The following is a 17,932-nucleotide window of genomic DNA, read 5'->3' on the forward strand; positions in this document are numbered from 1 at the left end:
GTCCTAATTAGGCATTCTTAAACAAAAGAGTTATGCCTCCTACAGGAGTCAGGGGAAAAGAATTCTTTGCTTCCTGTTGTGAATAAACCCACCGAGATGACCACACCAGAAACAGAAGTCATTTTTGTCCATCAGTCACTTACTTCAGTAGATTTTATTTCTTTAACGTTTGAATATTTATCATGACCCTGCCATTTCGTCTATCATTATTGTTACTATCTTAAACTGTCTCTGCCCTCACCCTTCTGTTTCTGGATTGACTGCAGTGGTAAGTCACCTTTGTTTGCTCCATTTCTTTCACCTTTTCTTCTATTTTCCATATTGGAACCAGAAATATTTTTTTAAAACTCATAGCTGTTGATGCAAATCCTTCAGTGACCATCTACTGTCTCTAGAATAAAGTTTGGCTTCCTAAGCCTTTTTTGATCCAGCCCCATCTTTCTTCTTGGTTACAAAATCTGTTTTAGATTCCAAACTTAAAGTAGCTCTGTGCTCCCTTTTTTGTATCTTTGTTTATAGGCCTTCGCTAATGCTACTGCCTAGAATGCTGTTGACCCTGTTTCCCCTTCCCAGTTGCTTCTGCAGAGAATTGACACTCCTTTCTAAGTACTACGTATGCTTGTCAAGTTCCTATCATTGTATTTAATTCACTTACTATTTTTTTACATGTTCATCTTCTCAATTAAAATGGAGTTTCTTTAGGGGATGGGAGAAATGGGGAGAAGTTGGTCAAAGAGTATAAATTTCCATTTATAAGATGAATAAGTTCTGGTGATCTAATGTACAGTAGTAGTACGTATTACATACTTGAAACTTGGTAAGAGAGTAGACCTTAAATGTTCTCACCAAAAAAAGAAAAAAAAAAAGCAATGTGATGGGATGGAGATATTAGCTAATGCAATGATGGTAATCAGTTTCCAGTACATGTGTATTAAATCGACATGTTGTATACCTTAAGCTTACACAATGTCATCTATCAATTATATCTCAATAAAGCTGGAAAAAAAAATAGAGATTCTTAGAAGAAGACCCTTGTTCTGCTCATCTTTATGTGCCCAAGGACCTGGTGTAGTGCCAGAGCATATTTGTTGCTTAATAAATGTATGAATAGATAAATGGGCGGGTAGATGTTTGGGTGGATGTATAGTTTCTTCAAAGAAGTGTTTGCAAATTACTGTTTTAAGCAATAGTGGTATATATCTTTGGGTAAGTCTGTTGAAATTAGGGAACCAAAAGCCATGTTTCACCAAAAATAGGTAACTTTTTTTGTGACATTGCCCATCCGCTGGGTTAAAAATCAAGCCTCTTGGATTTATTCCTAGAGAGTGTTTTATCTCTTTAGATATCTATGGTTTGTGACCACATTGGGTTCCCAAATATCAAATGCTTAGGGATTAGGCAGTTAGCCTTCTACCTCTGTTAGCTGCATGGCTCTACCTTGCAGTGGACCTCTTATAAGATGGTTATTCTAATCCCAGTCAGAGGCTCTCAGTCTTCTAGTTTTTGTTGTTGGCTCTTGTCTCTGAAGCTTGACACCCTTTATCCCACCCCCCATCAGTGTACCCAAAACTTCCAAAATAGACTTCGTTAGTTTCTTGTCTCTAGTTTGGGAGCAGAAACAAAGTGTTCCTCCCATGGAAGAATATTCACTAGACAACCTTTCTGTCCTCCAGGGTTACTGGAGTAAACCAGGTGAAGCCCCATTGTAGAGTAGAGAATATATGGATTTTACAATCCCAGAACCAGAACCCTGTAGCTCTATGATGGAAGACAGGTTCTTTAGAACTTATTTTTCTCATCTTTATACATACTAAGAGTCACCACAGTGTATGGATAGTACAAGATCATATACGTGAAAAGCACATACCATATGAATACTAGCTATATTATGTTATATTTTGCTGTAGATTTCTCCCCTTCTATTCTTCTGAACATACGTAGAGGAATTGCTTTCTTACTGGACCTTTTTGGTTTACTCTATGTTATCCTTCTTGCATGTCTCTGCCTGATATTCTTCCTACTCTAAGTTTCTTTCTGCTTTTCTGTACCTGTTACTTATTTGATATGGTTTACCTTTTCATTAGTTTATCAATAAACTTCTTATGCAAAGCATTATAATGAGACTGTCCTCAAAGAACCTAAATATTAGTGTGGATAAGCCATTTAGGCTACTTGGTTATTGTCTTCATTTTATTATTGTTATTTCATTTTCTTAGCTATATTGAGAAAAGAAATTACTGGTTTGTGAAGTATGCTAGTTTTCATTACCCTACTGTCCATCGTTAACTAGACTAGACTGTTCTTTTCACATGGCATGTATAAGTGTATATAACAGGAAGAAATTTATAACTAGTATCAGAGTAAGGCAAGAAACTGCCTTTTGAAGTAGATATGGGAGATTTTCCTTTTCCCAAAATGTTTTTCCTTTTAATCACAATATTTGCACATGATATAAAAATTAAAAGCAGGCTTCCCTGGTGGCGCAGTGGTTGAGAGTCCGCCTGCCGATGCAGGGGACACGGGTTCGTGCCCTGGTCTGGGAAGATCGCACATGCTGCAGAGCGGCTGGGCCCGTGAGCCATGGCTGCTGAGCCTGCGCGTCCGGAGCCTGAGCTCCGCAATGGGAGAGGCCACAGCAGTGAGAGGCCCGCGTACCGCAAAAAAAAAAAAAAAAAAAAAAAAAGGACAAAACAGTATACATTTTCAGTGTGGTTAGGAATTGAGCTAGGTGTTCTATTATTGCTATCATTATCTTTAGTATACCACAGGCTTCAGATTTTTCTAGTTGTAGGCTGCTGTTGCCTTGTGCTTAGGATACCAGAGGTTTTTTTTCTCAGCGTTTATGCTGCACCCTCAGCTTTCAGCTCTCTCTGCACTCCTGTGCCACAGAGTACTCCTGCTCTACACTTCTGAGTGGTGTGGCTTGTTGCTTGGTGCTATGATGAGGGCATGGGGATTCTCTTTTGTCCTAGTCCTGCCTAAATCTTAAGCAAGTCTTCTGTACCTGGAGGTACTTAAGGACCTTCTCAGCTTTCCTGACCCTCCTTCCTATGGCAGTTAAACTTTGCCTGTGTCTGTGGTTGGCGTTGGGTGGGAATTTCCTATCCACCTCCCAATGCCAGCAGACCTCTGTTTGGTATTGGTATAGGATTCAGGGTCCAGGACAGTGTTTTGTCTCCCTCTCTCCCATAGTTAAAGGATTTTTTCTTCTACCCTTCTCCTAGCTGTGGTAGGTCTTTGCTGTGCCATAGTAGTGACTCAGTGTACTGATCCTCCCCCATCAGATTAAGGTTTCTGGCTTTTAGGAGAGAAAGGTCTGGAGAAGTGAGCTGAGTTTTTTACCTGTCCCCCAGCAATTGAGGATCATCCTCTGTAGGCCTGCATTAATAAAGGTTTTGTCTTTTCTTCTGTCTCAGGCTTTAATTACCTAGTTGAAACCTGTGGTCACCTCAAAAAATAGCTTTGGAGCGAGTGCAAATTCCTTGTTATTCTACACTGACACTTGATCTTTGACAGTTTGTTAACATTTTGCCTGATTTCACCTTACCTTTCTCTTCCTTGGTTCTGCCACAGATGACAAAGTTTGTATGTCTCCTCTTTTCTTGCAAGGCTTATCATTCTTTGGAATTCAGGTTACTTCAGTTCAAGATGGGCTTAAGAAAAGCTATGATTTTTTTATGTTGATTCAGCTTATTTTCATTGTTTGTAGCCTTCTATATTCTAACTGGAAGCCAAATCCTGTTGTTACTTCTTTGACTTTGCTTTTAGTGTTGTGTTTTTTTATATAAAAAAATTACTTTTATGTTGATTGAATCTGTTCGTGCTTTATGACTTCTGAGTTTTTTATTATATTTGGAAAAAAGATTTCCCCACTCTGAGACTATTCTTCCTTTTTTCTTTTTTTACTTACTTCTGAGATATACATTTTAAAGTAATAAGTAGAATTATGACTTATAACATTATACCACAACATATAAGATTTTTAGAAATTTTATGTAATGTCTGAAACATTTATATTAACATATTTCCGTACAAATAACCCAAAGAAAGTTTAGTATTAGTTGTTTTTTTGTTTGTTTCTTTTTTTATACTACAGATTCTAATTAGTCATCAATTTTATACACATCAATGTATACATGTCAATCCCAATCACCCAATTCAGCACACTACCATCCCCACCCCACCGCGGTTTCCCCCGCTTGGTGGACATGTTTGTTCTCTACATCTGAGTCTCAACTTCTGCCCTGCAAACCAGTTCATCTGTACCATTTTTCTAGGTTCCACATACATGCGTTAATATATGATATTTGTTTTTCTCTTTCTGACTTACTTCACTCTGTATCACAGTCTTTAGATCCATCCACGTCTCAACAAATGACTAAATTTCATTCCTTTTTATGGCTGAGTAATACTCCATTGTATATATGTACCACAACTTCTTTATCCATTTGTCTGTCAGTGGGCATTTAGGTTGCTTTCATGACCTGGCTATTGTAAATAGTGCTGCAGTGAAGATTGGGGTGCATATGTCTTTTTGAATTATGGTTTTCTCTGGGTATATGCCCAGTAGTGGGATTGCTGGATCATATGATAATTCTATTTTTAGTTTATTAAGGTACCTCCATACTGTTCTCCATAGTGGCTGTATCAATTTACATTCCCACCAAGAGTGCACGAGGGTTCCCTTTTCACCACACCCTCTCCAGCATTTGTTGTTTGTAGATTTTCTGATGATGCCCATTCTAACTGGTGTGAGGTGATCATTGTAGTTTTGATGTGCATTTCTCTAATAATTGTTGATGTTGAGCAGCTTTTCATGTGCTTCTTGGGCATCTCTATGTCTTCTTTGGAGAAATGTCTATTTAGGTATTCTGCCCATTTTTGGATTAGGTTGTTTGTTTCTTCAATATTGAGCTGCATGAGCTGTTTATATATTTTGGAGATTAATCCTTTGTCCGTTGATTCATTGGCAAATATTTTCTCCCATTCTGAGGGTTGTCTTTTAATCTTGTTTATGGTTTCCTTTGCTGTGCAAAAGCTTTGAAGTTTCTTTAGGTCCCATTTGTTTATTCTTGTTTTTATTTCCATTACTCTAGGAGGTGGATCAAAAAAGATCTTGCTGTGATTTATGTCAAAGAGTGTTCTTCCTATGTTTTCCTCTAAGAGTTTTATAGTGTCCGGTCTTAACATATAGGTCTTGAATCCATTTTGAGTTTTATTTTTGTGTATGGTGTTAGGGAGTGTTCTGATTTCATTCTTTTACATGTAGCTGTCCGGTTTTCCCAGCACCACTTATTGAAGAGACTGTGTTTTCTCCCTTGTATATGCTTGCCTCCTTTGTCATTGATTAGTTGACCATAGGTGCGTGGGTTTATCTCTGGGCTTTCTGTGTTGTTCCATTGATCTATGTTTCTGTTTTTGTGCCAGTACCATATTGTCTTGATTACTGTAGTTTTGTAGTATAGTCTGAAGTCAGGAAGTCTGATTCCTCCAGCTCTGTTTTTTTCCTTCAAAACTGCTTTGGCTATTTGGGGTCTTTTGTGTCTCCATACAAATTTTAAAATGATTTGATCTAGTTCCATAAAAAATACCATTGGTAATTGGATAGGGATTGTATTGAATCTGTATATTGCTTTCAGTAGTATAGTCATTTTCACAATATTGATTCTTCCAATCCAAGAACATGGATTATGGAGAGAGTATATCTCTCCATCTGTTGGCATCATCTTTAATTTTTTCATCAGTGTCTTATAGTTTTCTGCATACAGGTCTTTTGTCTCCTTAGGTAGGTCTTTTTGTTGCAGTGGTAAATGGGAGTGTTTCCATAATTTCTTTTTCAGATTTTTCATCATAAGTGTATAGGAATGCAAGAGATTTCTGTGCATTAATTTTGTATCCTACAACTTTACCAAATTCATTGATTAGCTCTAATAGTTATCTGGTGGCATTTTTAGGATTCTCTATTTATAGTATCATGTCATCTGCAAACAGTGACAGTTTTACTTCTTCTTTGCAATTTGTATTCCTTTTATTTCTTTTTCTTCTCTGATTGCTGTGGCTAGGACTTCCAAAACTATGTTGAATAATAGTGGTGAGAGTGGACATCCTTGTCTCATTCCTGATCTTAGAGGAAATGCTTTCAGTTTTTCACCATTGAGAATGATGTTTGCTGTGGGTTTGTCGTATATGACCTTTATTATGTTGAGGTAGCTTCCCTCTGTGCCCACTTTCTGGAGAGTTTTTATCATAAATGGGTGTTGAATTTTGTCAAAAACTTTTTCTGCATTTATTGAGATGATCATATGGTCTTTATTCTTCAGTTTGTCAATATGATGTATCACGTTGATTGATTTGCGTATATTGAAGAACCCTTGCATCCCTGGAATAAATCGCACTTGATCATGGTGTATGATCCTTTTAATGTATTGTTGGATTCCGTTTGCTAGTATTTTGTTGAGGATTTTTGCATCTATATTCATCAGTGATATTGGTCTGTAATTTTCTTTTTTTGTAGTATCTTTGTCTGGTTTTGGTATCGGGGTGATGGTGGCCTCATAGAATGAGTTTGGGAGTGTTCCGTCCTCTGCAATTTTTTGGAAGAGTTTGAGAAGGATGAGTGTTAGCGCTTCTCTAAGTGTTTGATAGAAGTCACCTGTGAAGCCATCTGGTCCTGGACTTTTGTTTGTTGGAAGATTTTTAATCACAGTTTAAATTTCATTACTCTGATGGGTATGTTCATGTTTTCTCTTTCTTCCTGGTTCGGTCTTAGAAGATTATACTTTTCTAAGATTTGTTCATTTCTTCCAGGTGGTCCATTTTATTGGCATAGAGTTGCTTGTAGTAGTCTCAGAATGCTTTGTATTTCTGCGGTGTCTGTTGTAACTTCTCCTTTTTCATTTTTAATTTTATTGATTTGAGTCCTCTTCCTCTTTTTCTTGATGACTCTGGCAATGGTTTATCAATTTTGTTTATCTTCTCAAAGAACCAGCTTTTAGTTTTATTGATCATTGCTATCGTTTTCTTTGTTTTTATTTCATTTATTTCTGCTCTGATCTTTATGATTTCTTCCCTTCTGATAACTTTGGGTTTTGTTTTTTCTTCTTTCTCTAGTTTCTTTAGATGTAAGGTTAGATTGGTTTTTGTGAGATTTTTCTTGTTTCTTTAGCTAGGCTTGTATAGCTATAAACTTACCTCTTAGAACTGCTTTTGCTGCACCCCATAGGTTTTGAATGGTCGTGTTTTCATTGTCATTTGTCTCTAGGTATTTTTTGATTTCCTCTTTGATTTCTTCAGTGATCTCTTGGTTATTTAGTAACGTATTGTTTATCCTCCATGTTTTTGTCTTTTTTACGTTTTTTCCCTGTAATTCATTTCTAATCTCATAGCTTTGTGGTCAGAAAAGATGGCATGATATGATTTCAGTTTTCTTAAATTTACTGAGGCTTGATTTGTGACCCAAGTTGTGATCTGTCCTGGAGAATGTTCCGTGCGCACTTGAGAAGAAAGTGTAATCTGCTGTGTTTGGATGGAATGTCCTATAAATATCAATTAAATCTATCTGGTCTGTTGTGTCATTTAAAGCGTCTGTTTCCTTATTTAATTTCATTTTGGATGATATGTCCGTTGGTGTAAGTGAGATGTTAAGTCCTCCACTATTATTCTGTTACTGTCAATTTCCTCTTTTGTACCTGTTAGCAGTTGCCTTATGTATTGAGGTGCTCCTGTGTTGGGTGCATATATATTTATAATTGTTGTATCTTCTTGGATTGATCCCTTGATCATTATGTAGTGTCTTTCCTTGTCTCTTGTACCATTCTTTATTTTAAAGTATTTTATCTGATATGAGTATAGCTACTCCAGCTTTCTTTTGATTTCCATTTGCATGGAATATCTTTTTCCATCCCCTCACTTTCAGTCTGTATGTATCCCTAGGTCTGAAGTGGGTCTCTTGTAGACAGCATATATATGGGTCTTGTTTTTGTATCCATTCAGCAAGCCTGTGTCTTTTGGTTGGAGCATTTAATCCATTCACTTTTAAGGTAATTATCGATATGTATGTTCCTATGACCATTTTCTTAATTGTTTTGGGTTTGTTTTTGTAGGTCCTTTTCTTCTCTTGTGTTTCCCAGTTAGAGAAGTTCCTTTAGCTTTTGTTGTAGAGCTGGTTTGGTGGTGCTGAATTCTCTTAGCTCTTGCTTGTCTGTAAAGCTTTTGATTTCTCCATTGAATCTGAATGAGATTCTTGCCGGGTAGAATAATCTTGGTTGTAGGTTCTTCCCTTTCATCACTTTAAGTATATCATGCCACTCCCTTCTGGCTTGTACAGTTTCTGCTGAGAAATCAGCTGTTAACCTTATGGCAGTTTCCTTGTATGTTATTTGTCGTTTTTCCCTTGCTGCATTCAGTAATTTTTCCTTGTCTTTAATTTTTGCCAGTTTGATTACTATGTGTCTCGGCATGTTTCTTCTTGTGTTTATCCTATATGGGACTCACTGTGCTTCTTGACTTGGGTGGTTATTTCCTTTTCCATGTTAGGGAAATTTTCGACTATAATCTCTTCAGATATTTTCTCAGGTCCTTTCTCTCTCTCTTCTCCTTCTGGGACCTCTATAATGCGAATGTTGTTGCATTTAATGTCGTCCCAGAGGTCTCTTAGGCTGTCTTCATTTCTTTTCATTCTTTTTTCTTTATTCTGTTCTGTGGCAGTGAATTGCACCATTCTGTCTTCCAGGTCACTTATCCGTTCTTCTGCCTCAGTTATTCTGCTATTGATTCCTTCTAGTGTAGTTTTCATTTCAGTTATTGTATTGTTCATCTCTGTTTGTTTGTTCTTTAATTCTTCTAGGTCTTTGTTAAACATTTCTTGCATCCTCTCGATCTTTGCCTCCATTCGATCTTTGCCTCCATTCGATCTTTGCCTCCATTCTTTTTCTGAGGTCCTGGATCATCTTCACTATCATTATTCTGAATTCTTTTTCTGGAAGGTTGTCTATCTCAATTTCATTTAGTTGTTTTTATGGGGTTTTATCTTGTTCCTTTATCTGGTACATAGCCGTCTGCCTTTTCATCTGGTCTATCTCTCTATGAATGTTGTTTTTGTTCCACAGGCTGCATGATTGTAGTTCTTCTTGCTTCTGCTGTCTGCCCTCTGGTGGATGAGGCTATCTAAGAGGCTTGATGGGAGGGACTCTCTTCCATGTTTTCTTTTTTCACACACACACACACACACACACACACACACACACACACACACACACACACACACACACACACACACACACACACACACACACACACTGAGAGAGATAAACTGACACCAAGCATTGTAAATGGATGACCACAATGAAAGCAACAATGATTGCAATTACCAACATGAAACACTCATACTATGTCATAATATTGACGTTCAGTCCAGTAATCCTCCACTGTAACAGCTCCTTTACTTTGCAGTGAAAATTGATTTGTATATTTTTTGCCTCTGTGTCCTTGTGGGATTTTTTATTTAAAGAGAAAGTCACAATTATAATCATACTCATCAGCTCACTCAGTCCCATGTAATTAATATTTTTTTCATCTTGATCTTTTGTTAGCACTTTAATGAATTCATCAGTTTTCCATTAGAGTTCTGAAAATACTTATTCATTCAGTTCAGCAGTATAGTCAGTTACCAGAAACCTGTACTTGTCAGAGTCTTTTCCATGAATTCCTTGAAGATGAAACCCTTGTATAGGAACATTTTTGCAAATGCATCAGAGTATACCCAGAACTGTCTGTAAATGACAAAAGACTTAAAAATGACCACGGTTAAAGATTCTTCCATGTTTTCTGCTATTTCTTTTTTTGGTTGAGTATTTTTAAGTGTTTTGATTTCATTAGGAATTTATTTTAGTGTATGGTGCAATACATATCTGATTTTTTTCTAATGAAAAGCCAGTTGTACTGTACCAAAGTCATTTACTGAGTAATTCATCTTTTCCCACTGCTTGTAATTCTGCTATAACAGGAATGGATTTGTTTGTGAGTAACAGAAAATCTGACCAACAGTGGCTTTAATTCACAGGAGTTTGTCTCACACAAAATAAATTTGGGAGTAGAGAGAACATGGTTGGTATTGATACTACACCTCAACAGAGCAAAGACCTACATTTTTTCCATCTTTCTCTGTACCATTCTTTATCTTCATACTGTCCCCTCATGGTTGCAAAATGGCTGTTGACCATCAGCACCACATATGAGTTCCAAATCAATGAAAAAGGAAAGGACAGAAGGTTTAAAAGGTAATACTAACCTACTTTGTCCATTTTAAAAGGTTTTTTCCACAGGCCTCATCTAGCATTTACATGTTTTTTTTCTCTGATATGTCTTGCACATTATTTTCTAGGCTACTAATGTATCTCCTATCAGTAACCATCCTTTCCTTCAGTTCATCAACTGAATTTTTTAAGAAATAAAGTATTTTAGGTATTTGCAACCTCATGTTAATGGCAGCATTATTTACAATAGCCAAACATGGAAATAACCTAAGTGTCCATCAATGGATGAATGGGTGAAGAAAATGTGGTAAACGCGTGCGCGCGCGCGCACACACACACACACACACTCAGAGGAATAGTATTCAGTTGTTAAAAAGAGGAAATTTTGCCATTTGTGACAACATGGACGGACCTTGAGGACATTACACTAAGTGAAATAAGTCAGAGAAAGACAAATACCATATGATCTCACTTATATGTGAAATGAAAATAACAACAACAACAAAACAACACAAAAGAACTCTGAGTGAGCTCATAGATACAGAGAACAGAGTAGTTGCCAGGGTTTGGGGGGAATGGGCAAAATGGGTGAAGTGGGACAAAAGGTACAAACTTCCAGTTGTAATATAAATAAGTCCTGGGGATGTAAAGTATGGTGACTATAGTTATTAATACTGTATTGCATATTGAAAAATTGCTAAGAGTGTAGATCTTAATAGTTCTCATCACAAGAAAAGCAAAATAATTTGTAACTGTTTATGGTGACAGATGTCAACTACACTTATTGTGATTATTTTGTAATATATACAAATATTGAATCATTATATTTTATACCTGGAACTAATGTTATATGTGAATTATACCTCAAAAAAAGTGTGTTTTTCAGTTCCCTAGAGTTTTGTTTTGTTTTATGCTGCATTTGAATCTTTGAAGTATACTTATGTTTTATTTAGGTTTTCCTAAATGGTGATTTTTCTGGCTTCCTTTCCTCTTGCTGTTGGGGCTGTTTAGATAGATTCTTTTCTTTGTACTTTCCTTGGGGCCCAGATCTGGTTGTGAGCACTAAATGGCTGAATCTCACAGTTGGTACAAAGCAAAAGAGACTCTACCCTGGTGGGCTTTTGTGAAATGGACGCAGCAGGCAGCCTTCAGAGATACCTTTGAGAAGCGTCTCCCCTCTCCATCCTGCTACCCTCTCCAGTCTGTGCTCCCACACCCCCAGTCTAAAGAGCAGGGAGGATTCAGCTAGCCCCTTCAGTTCCTTTTTGATGTCCTATAGAGCTTAGTAACCCACATAATACTCATGTAGTGCCAAAATTAACTTTCTTTGGGGATATTTGACTGACTGCCAAGCTCTTCCCTATCTCTGCTTTCTGTTCCTTGCTCTTGGGATTTCTTGCTGTTCTAAGTGTCACACTAGTTCTCTTTCCTGGGACACCAACAGAGCTCAAGACCTCATTTATAACCAATTTTCCTAACAGCAGTTTGGCCTAGAAAAGACAAATAGCCACAAATTGAGAGTATACAGATAACTATGTTCACAGAATTTCGCACTCTCTGCCTTGTGAATTTCCATTCCTCCACCAAAATGTTTTAGGCTGGAGTGGGAAACCTCTGCTGGGTTCAACTGTCAATTTCGTATTTTAAACAAGATAACACAATCTCGTGATACCAAGAGCCCATGCTAGATATTTTTCGTTGAAAAGTTAATAAATTCACTCCATAAAATAGAGTTAATTGAAAGTTCATAGTAAAATTGGAAAAAACAGGTTTGCAGTTTCAGATGTGAAAAGTTGGTTTTGGACTTCTTAATGAAGTGCTTATACTCTTGAAACTGTCAATTCTTTAAAGTGTCTATTTAAAATAATTGAAAGATGCTATATTTCACAGGTATCACCATTAGTTTGATCTGAATTCAGTAGCAAATATCCTTTCTAGTCTAAACTTCAATTCTTTTTTAATTTCCTACTTTAAATTATCTCAACTAGGACCCAAGTACAGCAAAACTGGAACTATTATTTTGAATGAATGGCTTAGAATAATGGATTAAATACTGGTTGTAAATAATAATTTTGAGCACATTAACAATTTAGATGTTGAAGATCAAAACAAGCAAAAAAAGAGAAAGACATCTTGTGCCCCTTGATTTCTGTCCATATCTACTTTGAGAAAAATGTTCCTTTTCCAGTAGGAGGAAAAAATACTGATCAAACTTGATGTCATATTTAATATGTTCTTTTTTTATCCCTTTTAGGACAGTGGTGATTACCCCCTTACCATGCCTGGACCTCAGTGGAAAAAATTTCGTTCAAACTTTTGTGAATTTATTGGAGTCCTGATTCGACAATGTCAGTATAGCATAATTTATGATGAGTATATGATGGACACAGTAATCTCCCTTTTGACTGGTTTGTCAGACTCCCAGGTCAGAGCTTTTAGACATACAAGTACCCTTGCTGGTAAGTAACCAACATTTTATTTCCTTTTCAATTTAGTTTTGTTAAATATGTTCTATTCTAGTTAAGTTTTATTTAGATTAAATATTAAATTCATTACTTTGCTCTTGAAAAATAGTTTTTCTCCAAAATTCACATGAATGGTTTGTATTCTCTAAGTAAAATGTGTGCCTATTTTGATAACTGGCATTTGATAGTCTTGAGAATGAAAATTGAAATTTTCTGGCGAGTGTTACCAAATCTCTTTCTGAACATGTATTTTCCTGCATTTTTATTTTATAACCAAATAAATTTTAAGAGTCCACCAGGCCATGTTCTTTGGTAAACCCAAATAATAGTTGAAATTCCAAATTCATAGTAGTTTTTCTACTTAATTACATTGCTTCATAGTTCATTGTTATTATACATAAATGTGTAAATTTTGTTTATATATATGTATTTTTAAACAATTCTATCCAATTGTAATAGGTAAGTGTGACCTAGCTGGCATTTTTTCTATTCCTAGTGCTGTAATAACCTAAATGTAATGTGTCTAAAATCAGTTCAGGTAGGTAGGCTGAGTCCTGAAGAACTGACATTATAATTTTCACTTTTGCTTTTATTTTAGAATTATGTAGACAAATTGAGTCAAGTATGTTCTTTTTCCCCTTGTTTTTCCGTAACAAGGTAATTTTGTTAATTTAGCCATCGTTCTCAATTCCTCAACGATTTTAACTGTGCTTACCTAAAATGACTAAATGATTGTTCTTTTTCTCCTGTAATACAGAGAGAGAGAATGTGTGTGTATGTACATACACATATATTTAAATACTCCCAAATTACATCCTTTTTAATAGCAATAACTCTGGCTATATTCATCTTGCACATTACCGTGACAAAAAATGAGATTTAATTTAATTAATTGCATTTCATCTTGAATTTACATTTCTCATTTATCTAATTTATTGAATGCATTGATTCTTAAACTTTAGCATGCATCAGAATCACCTCCAGGCCTTACTGAAACAGATTGTGTGGCCTTGCCCCGAGTTTAACAGGTTTCTAGCTGTTGCTGACACTGATACTTTGGGGACTACACATTGCAAACCCTGGATTTAAAATTTTATCATTTTCTGGTTTAACCTGTTGCCTAAAGCCAATGTGATAATTTTATATAGAGTCATCCATATTTTTTTCCACTCCTTTTTCCTTCCTTAATGTGGTTAATACATATTATTAGTGTCCATTATTCCCTTAGTTGCAGTTCTATATGGAGCAAACATGACACACAGTTATTCTTTTGAGGGTGTCCTTTTTCTCACTGGGAAAAGAGGAAGATCTTTTACTTAATTTTATCTTTTTTAAAAAGGTAAAATCACACAATTTATTGTTGAAAAAATTTTCTATATAGAACAAACATCAAACATATTTTATTCTGTGTTTTGAGAGTATCCTCTTCCTCATTATTAGGAATAAAAAGAGATCTTGTACCCAGTTGTAACTTTTTGAAAAGGTACTGTAAATATACTGTTTATTACTTAAAAGTTATCTGATGCTATACAATTTTTCTTTCTAATTTCATCACTTTTAGAATCTTCTGCCCTTTATGTTTGCTTTCTTTTCTTTATATTTTCTGTTTACTTTTCATCTTTCTTTTATCTACGTACAGTAATTCTTGTTTAGCTGGTTTTCAGATGCATAGTAAATGCAGTGATTTGAAATAAACAAAACTTAAACATAAGATAGAAGTTACTTCTGAATAGCCAAAATTACTGCCATAAAGAGTTATTATCTAGTTTCCCAATGCCAAGAGAGAAAGAGAAGCAAGTGTTAGATTGGAGGACAAGTGTTAGATTCTGTCCTGCTGACAGAATTGTGAAACGATAATTTATAACAAAAAAGACAAAAAAAATTTGCTTACAGATATCAAGATACAGAGCAATCTGGGGCTCCTCTGTAGCGGCCAGCTACCTCTGTTTAATCCAGAAACCTGTGTGCATTTTATATAAAAGACTAAATATATGCCACATACTCTATTTATGAACACAAGAGAAGGAATAGTATATTATAGAAATAGACAGAATATTTTGAGTTTTAAAACATTTCAGTTTCCTGAAAAATGCAGTTTAATTCATTTGCATTTGTCCTTCACTGCCATGTAAATGAAATATTACTGTATTTTACTGACTTTATGATGGTCCATTTCAGCTCTTCTTTCCATTGGCCCATTTTCAGTGACTTTTATTATTTTCTTGTTTTTCGTATATTTATCCCTTTGGTAATCTATACATTGCTAATTTTATGTGTGCTTAAACATATTTTAATTATGGCTTTCCTCCTATTTCTTTTGAGTTGAGTTGCTCCCTCCTCCTTCCAGTGCCTTTCTGTCTTTCTTTTCTCACAATTTACCTGTGATCATGATAGCTTTTAAAACTGCCTGATAAATGCCATTTGGTTTTCTCCTCAGCTTTTTTTAATATCATCTAGCCTATTTGTATTTGTTAATTACTTTTCAAAATCAGAAATCAAGAAAAATAGGAGATCAATGTTATGTTTATACTTATTTTTTAAAAGCTAACCTATTCTCAAATTTATTTCAAAATATTACTGTAATTTCTCTGTGTACATTAATGATCATGTCTTCCAAAGCTCAGTTTCATAAAAAGTGAGACATCAGTCACCTACCCAACAACAAAGCACAGAGATCTTGCTGAGAACTTAATTCCAGGCTGGATAATAATTATCCATCTTTTCAAGGATTATTTTCTTTTCATCTTTGCTCTCTTCTCTGGTACCCCCTCCCTTTTTTTCTTTTATGGTATGTGTATAAGGGGTAGATTAAAAGATAATCATTTTTATTCACTTTGCAGGAGGAGTCTTGGGGACTAGATAAAATGGGCAGGAACATTTAATCCTCTGCTTCAAAGACTATGTGCATGGACAGTTACAAGGCAGTTATGGCCAGATATGATTATCGGCTTTGGAATAAAATGCTCCTTGACATTGCTTATATCTTAGCTGAGAAGAGAGACAATCAGGTTAGTTGTTTTGTAGGGTACAGACAAGATAAGTTTTAGAGCTTCATAAATCATCAGAGTGGTTTTATCAATAGTACTTTTAATCTATTTTCCAAATATCCCATTTTCTTGTTATTAGTTAATAATATGTCCCAATTGTCAGTGTTTATGCATTGCATTTAATTGTGTACTTTTGTCACATTTTTACTAAAATTTTCATCATTTTGTAGTTCTTCAGGTTTGTTTATTCTCCAGGTAGAAGTAGTCTCATTTTCCCAGTAAACTGTGCTTTCTCCCTTCTTTTTGGAATTCTTTTTACCATTAAATTGAAACAGACTGTTAGCAATTACATTTTGTATTATATTTTCCTTATTTTTTTCTATTCTTTTAATTGGAATTGTAAAGCATACTCTCTTATATGTCTGACTCAGCTTAATAAATAAGCTTTACACTGTAATAAAGTTTTCATTACCGATTTATCTTCAGAATTAAGTGCCTTTGTTGCTTTTCTAAATAGCTATCTCAGACATATTAGAATAGAACATAGTTTGTGGGTTTAATTTATATAAGTAGTATTTTGTCATTATTATTTTGGTGGATTTACAATCTGAGGCTGGACATATTTTCTTTCCCCAATTTCATGGAATCTTCATGAAAAAATATTTTCCTCCTCCAGCTCAAAAACAAGTAGGTTTCCCTTTGTTTTACCACTGTGTTGTTTGGTATTATAAAGATAATTCTAATCTCAAAGGATCTATTTTTTAGATTTATAGTTATATTATACTTAGGCATTTGTTTTTAAAATGTATGCCAATACGTTAGAAGTTGGTGACTTCAAATTTTTGTTAGATGGCGAGATGAATAATGTTGGTTTACCTTTTTTATCTTTTGATGTTTTCTCACCTGCATAATTTTCTATGTTACAAATAGATAGATACTGGCTACCTCTCACTTCTAAAGTGAAAATGCTGATTTGAACAAAGGGGGATTAAGACTACAAAATTTTATTAATATAGCATGGTGATTGATTCTGTTCTATTTTTTTCTAAAATGAATTCTGAAAAAATTAGAAAATGTGGTTAAGATCATCATATGACAGTCAGGTGGCTCATTATGCTGGGAGGCCAGTCTTTACCACTAGTTAACAATAATAAGGTCACTCTCAGATTCTTGCGGAAGTAAACATTTCTTTGTATCTCATTGTTGAACATTATTATATTGGTATATGGTTGATTTTATATTGACATATGATTTGTTGTTGATTAACATTTTTTTACCAAGTCAGCATCTCTGGACTTTTACTCTGAGAAAAGAAAAGCTGTAAGAAATTTCTTTGTTCTCCCATCACAGACTGAAAATAATCTTGTCTCAGTAAATTGATGTCTTTTCTTTGGCTTTTGGTTGCTGAAACCATATAATATAGGGTTCATAGAATGGGTTCTGGACCAGGCTGTCTGAATACATATCCCTTTCTTCCTTTTACTAATTGGGTAATTTGGACAAGTCCTTTTGGCCTCACTTTCTTCATATGCAAAGTGGGAAAGATAATGATAGCTACCTCATTAAAAGAAATTAAGAAAGCTTGAACTAGTGCCTGACATTTAGTAAACTGCGGCTGTTATTCTGTAATGACAGTAAGAGCCAGTAGTGTGTGCAGTGTTTCCCTTCACTCGTGTTTTTTTCCCTCAGAATTTATTAAACACCTACTATTTTCGTAATAGAAGACATTGCAAATGGGGAAATCAGAAACAAGTAAATAAACAGATCTTTCAGAAACTGCTATTAAGAAAACTAACAGCATGCACTTTCATTTTTTACATATCTTTTTGGCTCTCACATGCCAAATTCTATTTATTAAATTCAGTAGGTATTTTATAACTCTTAACCAGACTGAATATTTCTGGTTGCTATGGTTAGAACCTCAAAATTTTAGGTCAATCTGGCATCATCAAAGAGCAGACTGTTAGAGTATAAATAAGCTCTCTTCCTTAATTTCTTTATATTTTCCTTTTATTCATTAAAGAAATTTTTACTTTCTCATTGCTTTGTATTTTCACCAGTGCATTTTTTTTAACTTTAATACCTTTGTGTTTCTCGTTGCTCCTCTAGATATAACACTTTTTTTTCACCTTTCTAGAATTTGTATGTAGTAGACTTTTGGTGTTCTCATGAGATTAATGCCCAATAATAGACCAAATTTGCGAGTGCCACTATATCTTATAACTGT

At 35.1% G+C, this 17,932-nt stretch overlaps 1 protein-coding gene across 1 annotated transcript in view; it reads left to right on the forward strand.

The window, feature by feature from the left end:
• The window catches only part of STAG1 (STAG1 cohesin complex component), a 423,041-nt gene that overhangs the window by 246,119 nt on the left and 158,990 nt on the right, over positions 1-17,932 (forward strand). Inside the window, exon 7 of the mRNA XM_030873418.2 lies at positions 12,508-12,712. Within this exon, the coding sequence (XP_030729278.1) occupies positions 12,508-12,712 (205 nt within the window). The remainder of the gene's footprint in view (positions 1-12,507; positions 12,713-17,932) is intronic.

The sequence above is a fragment of the Globicephala melas genome, chromosome 4, assembly GCF_963455315.2.
Source record: "Globicephala melas chromosome 4, mGloMel1.2, whole genome shotgun sequence".
Taxonomy (NCBI): Eukaryota; Metazoa; Chordata; class Mammalia; order Artiodactyla; family Delphinidae; genus Globicephala; species Globicephala melas.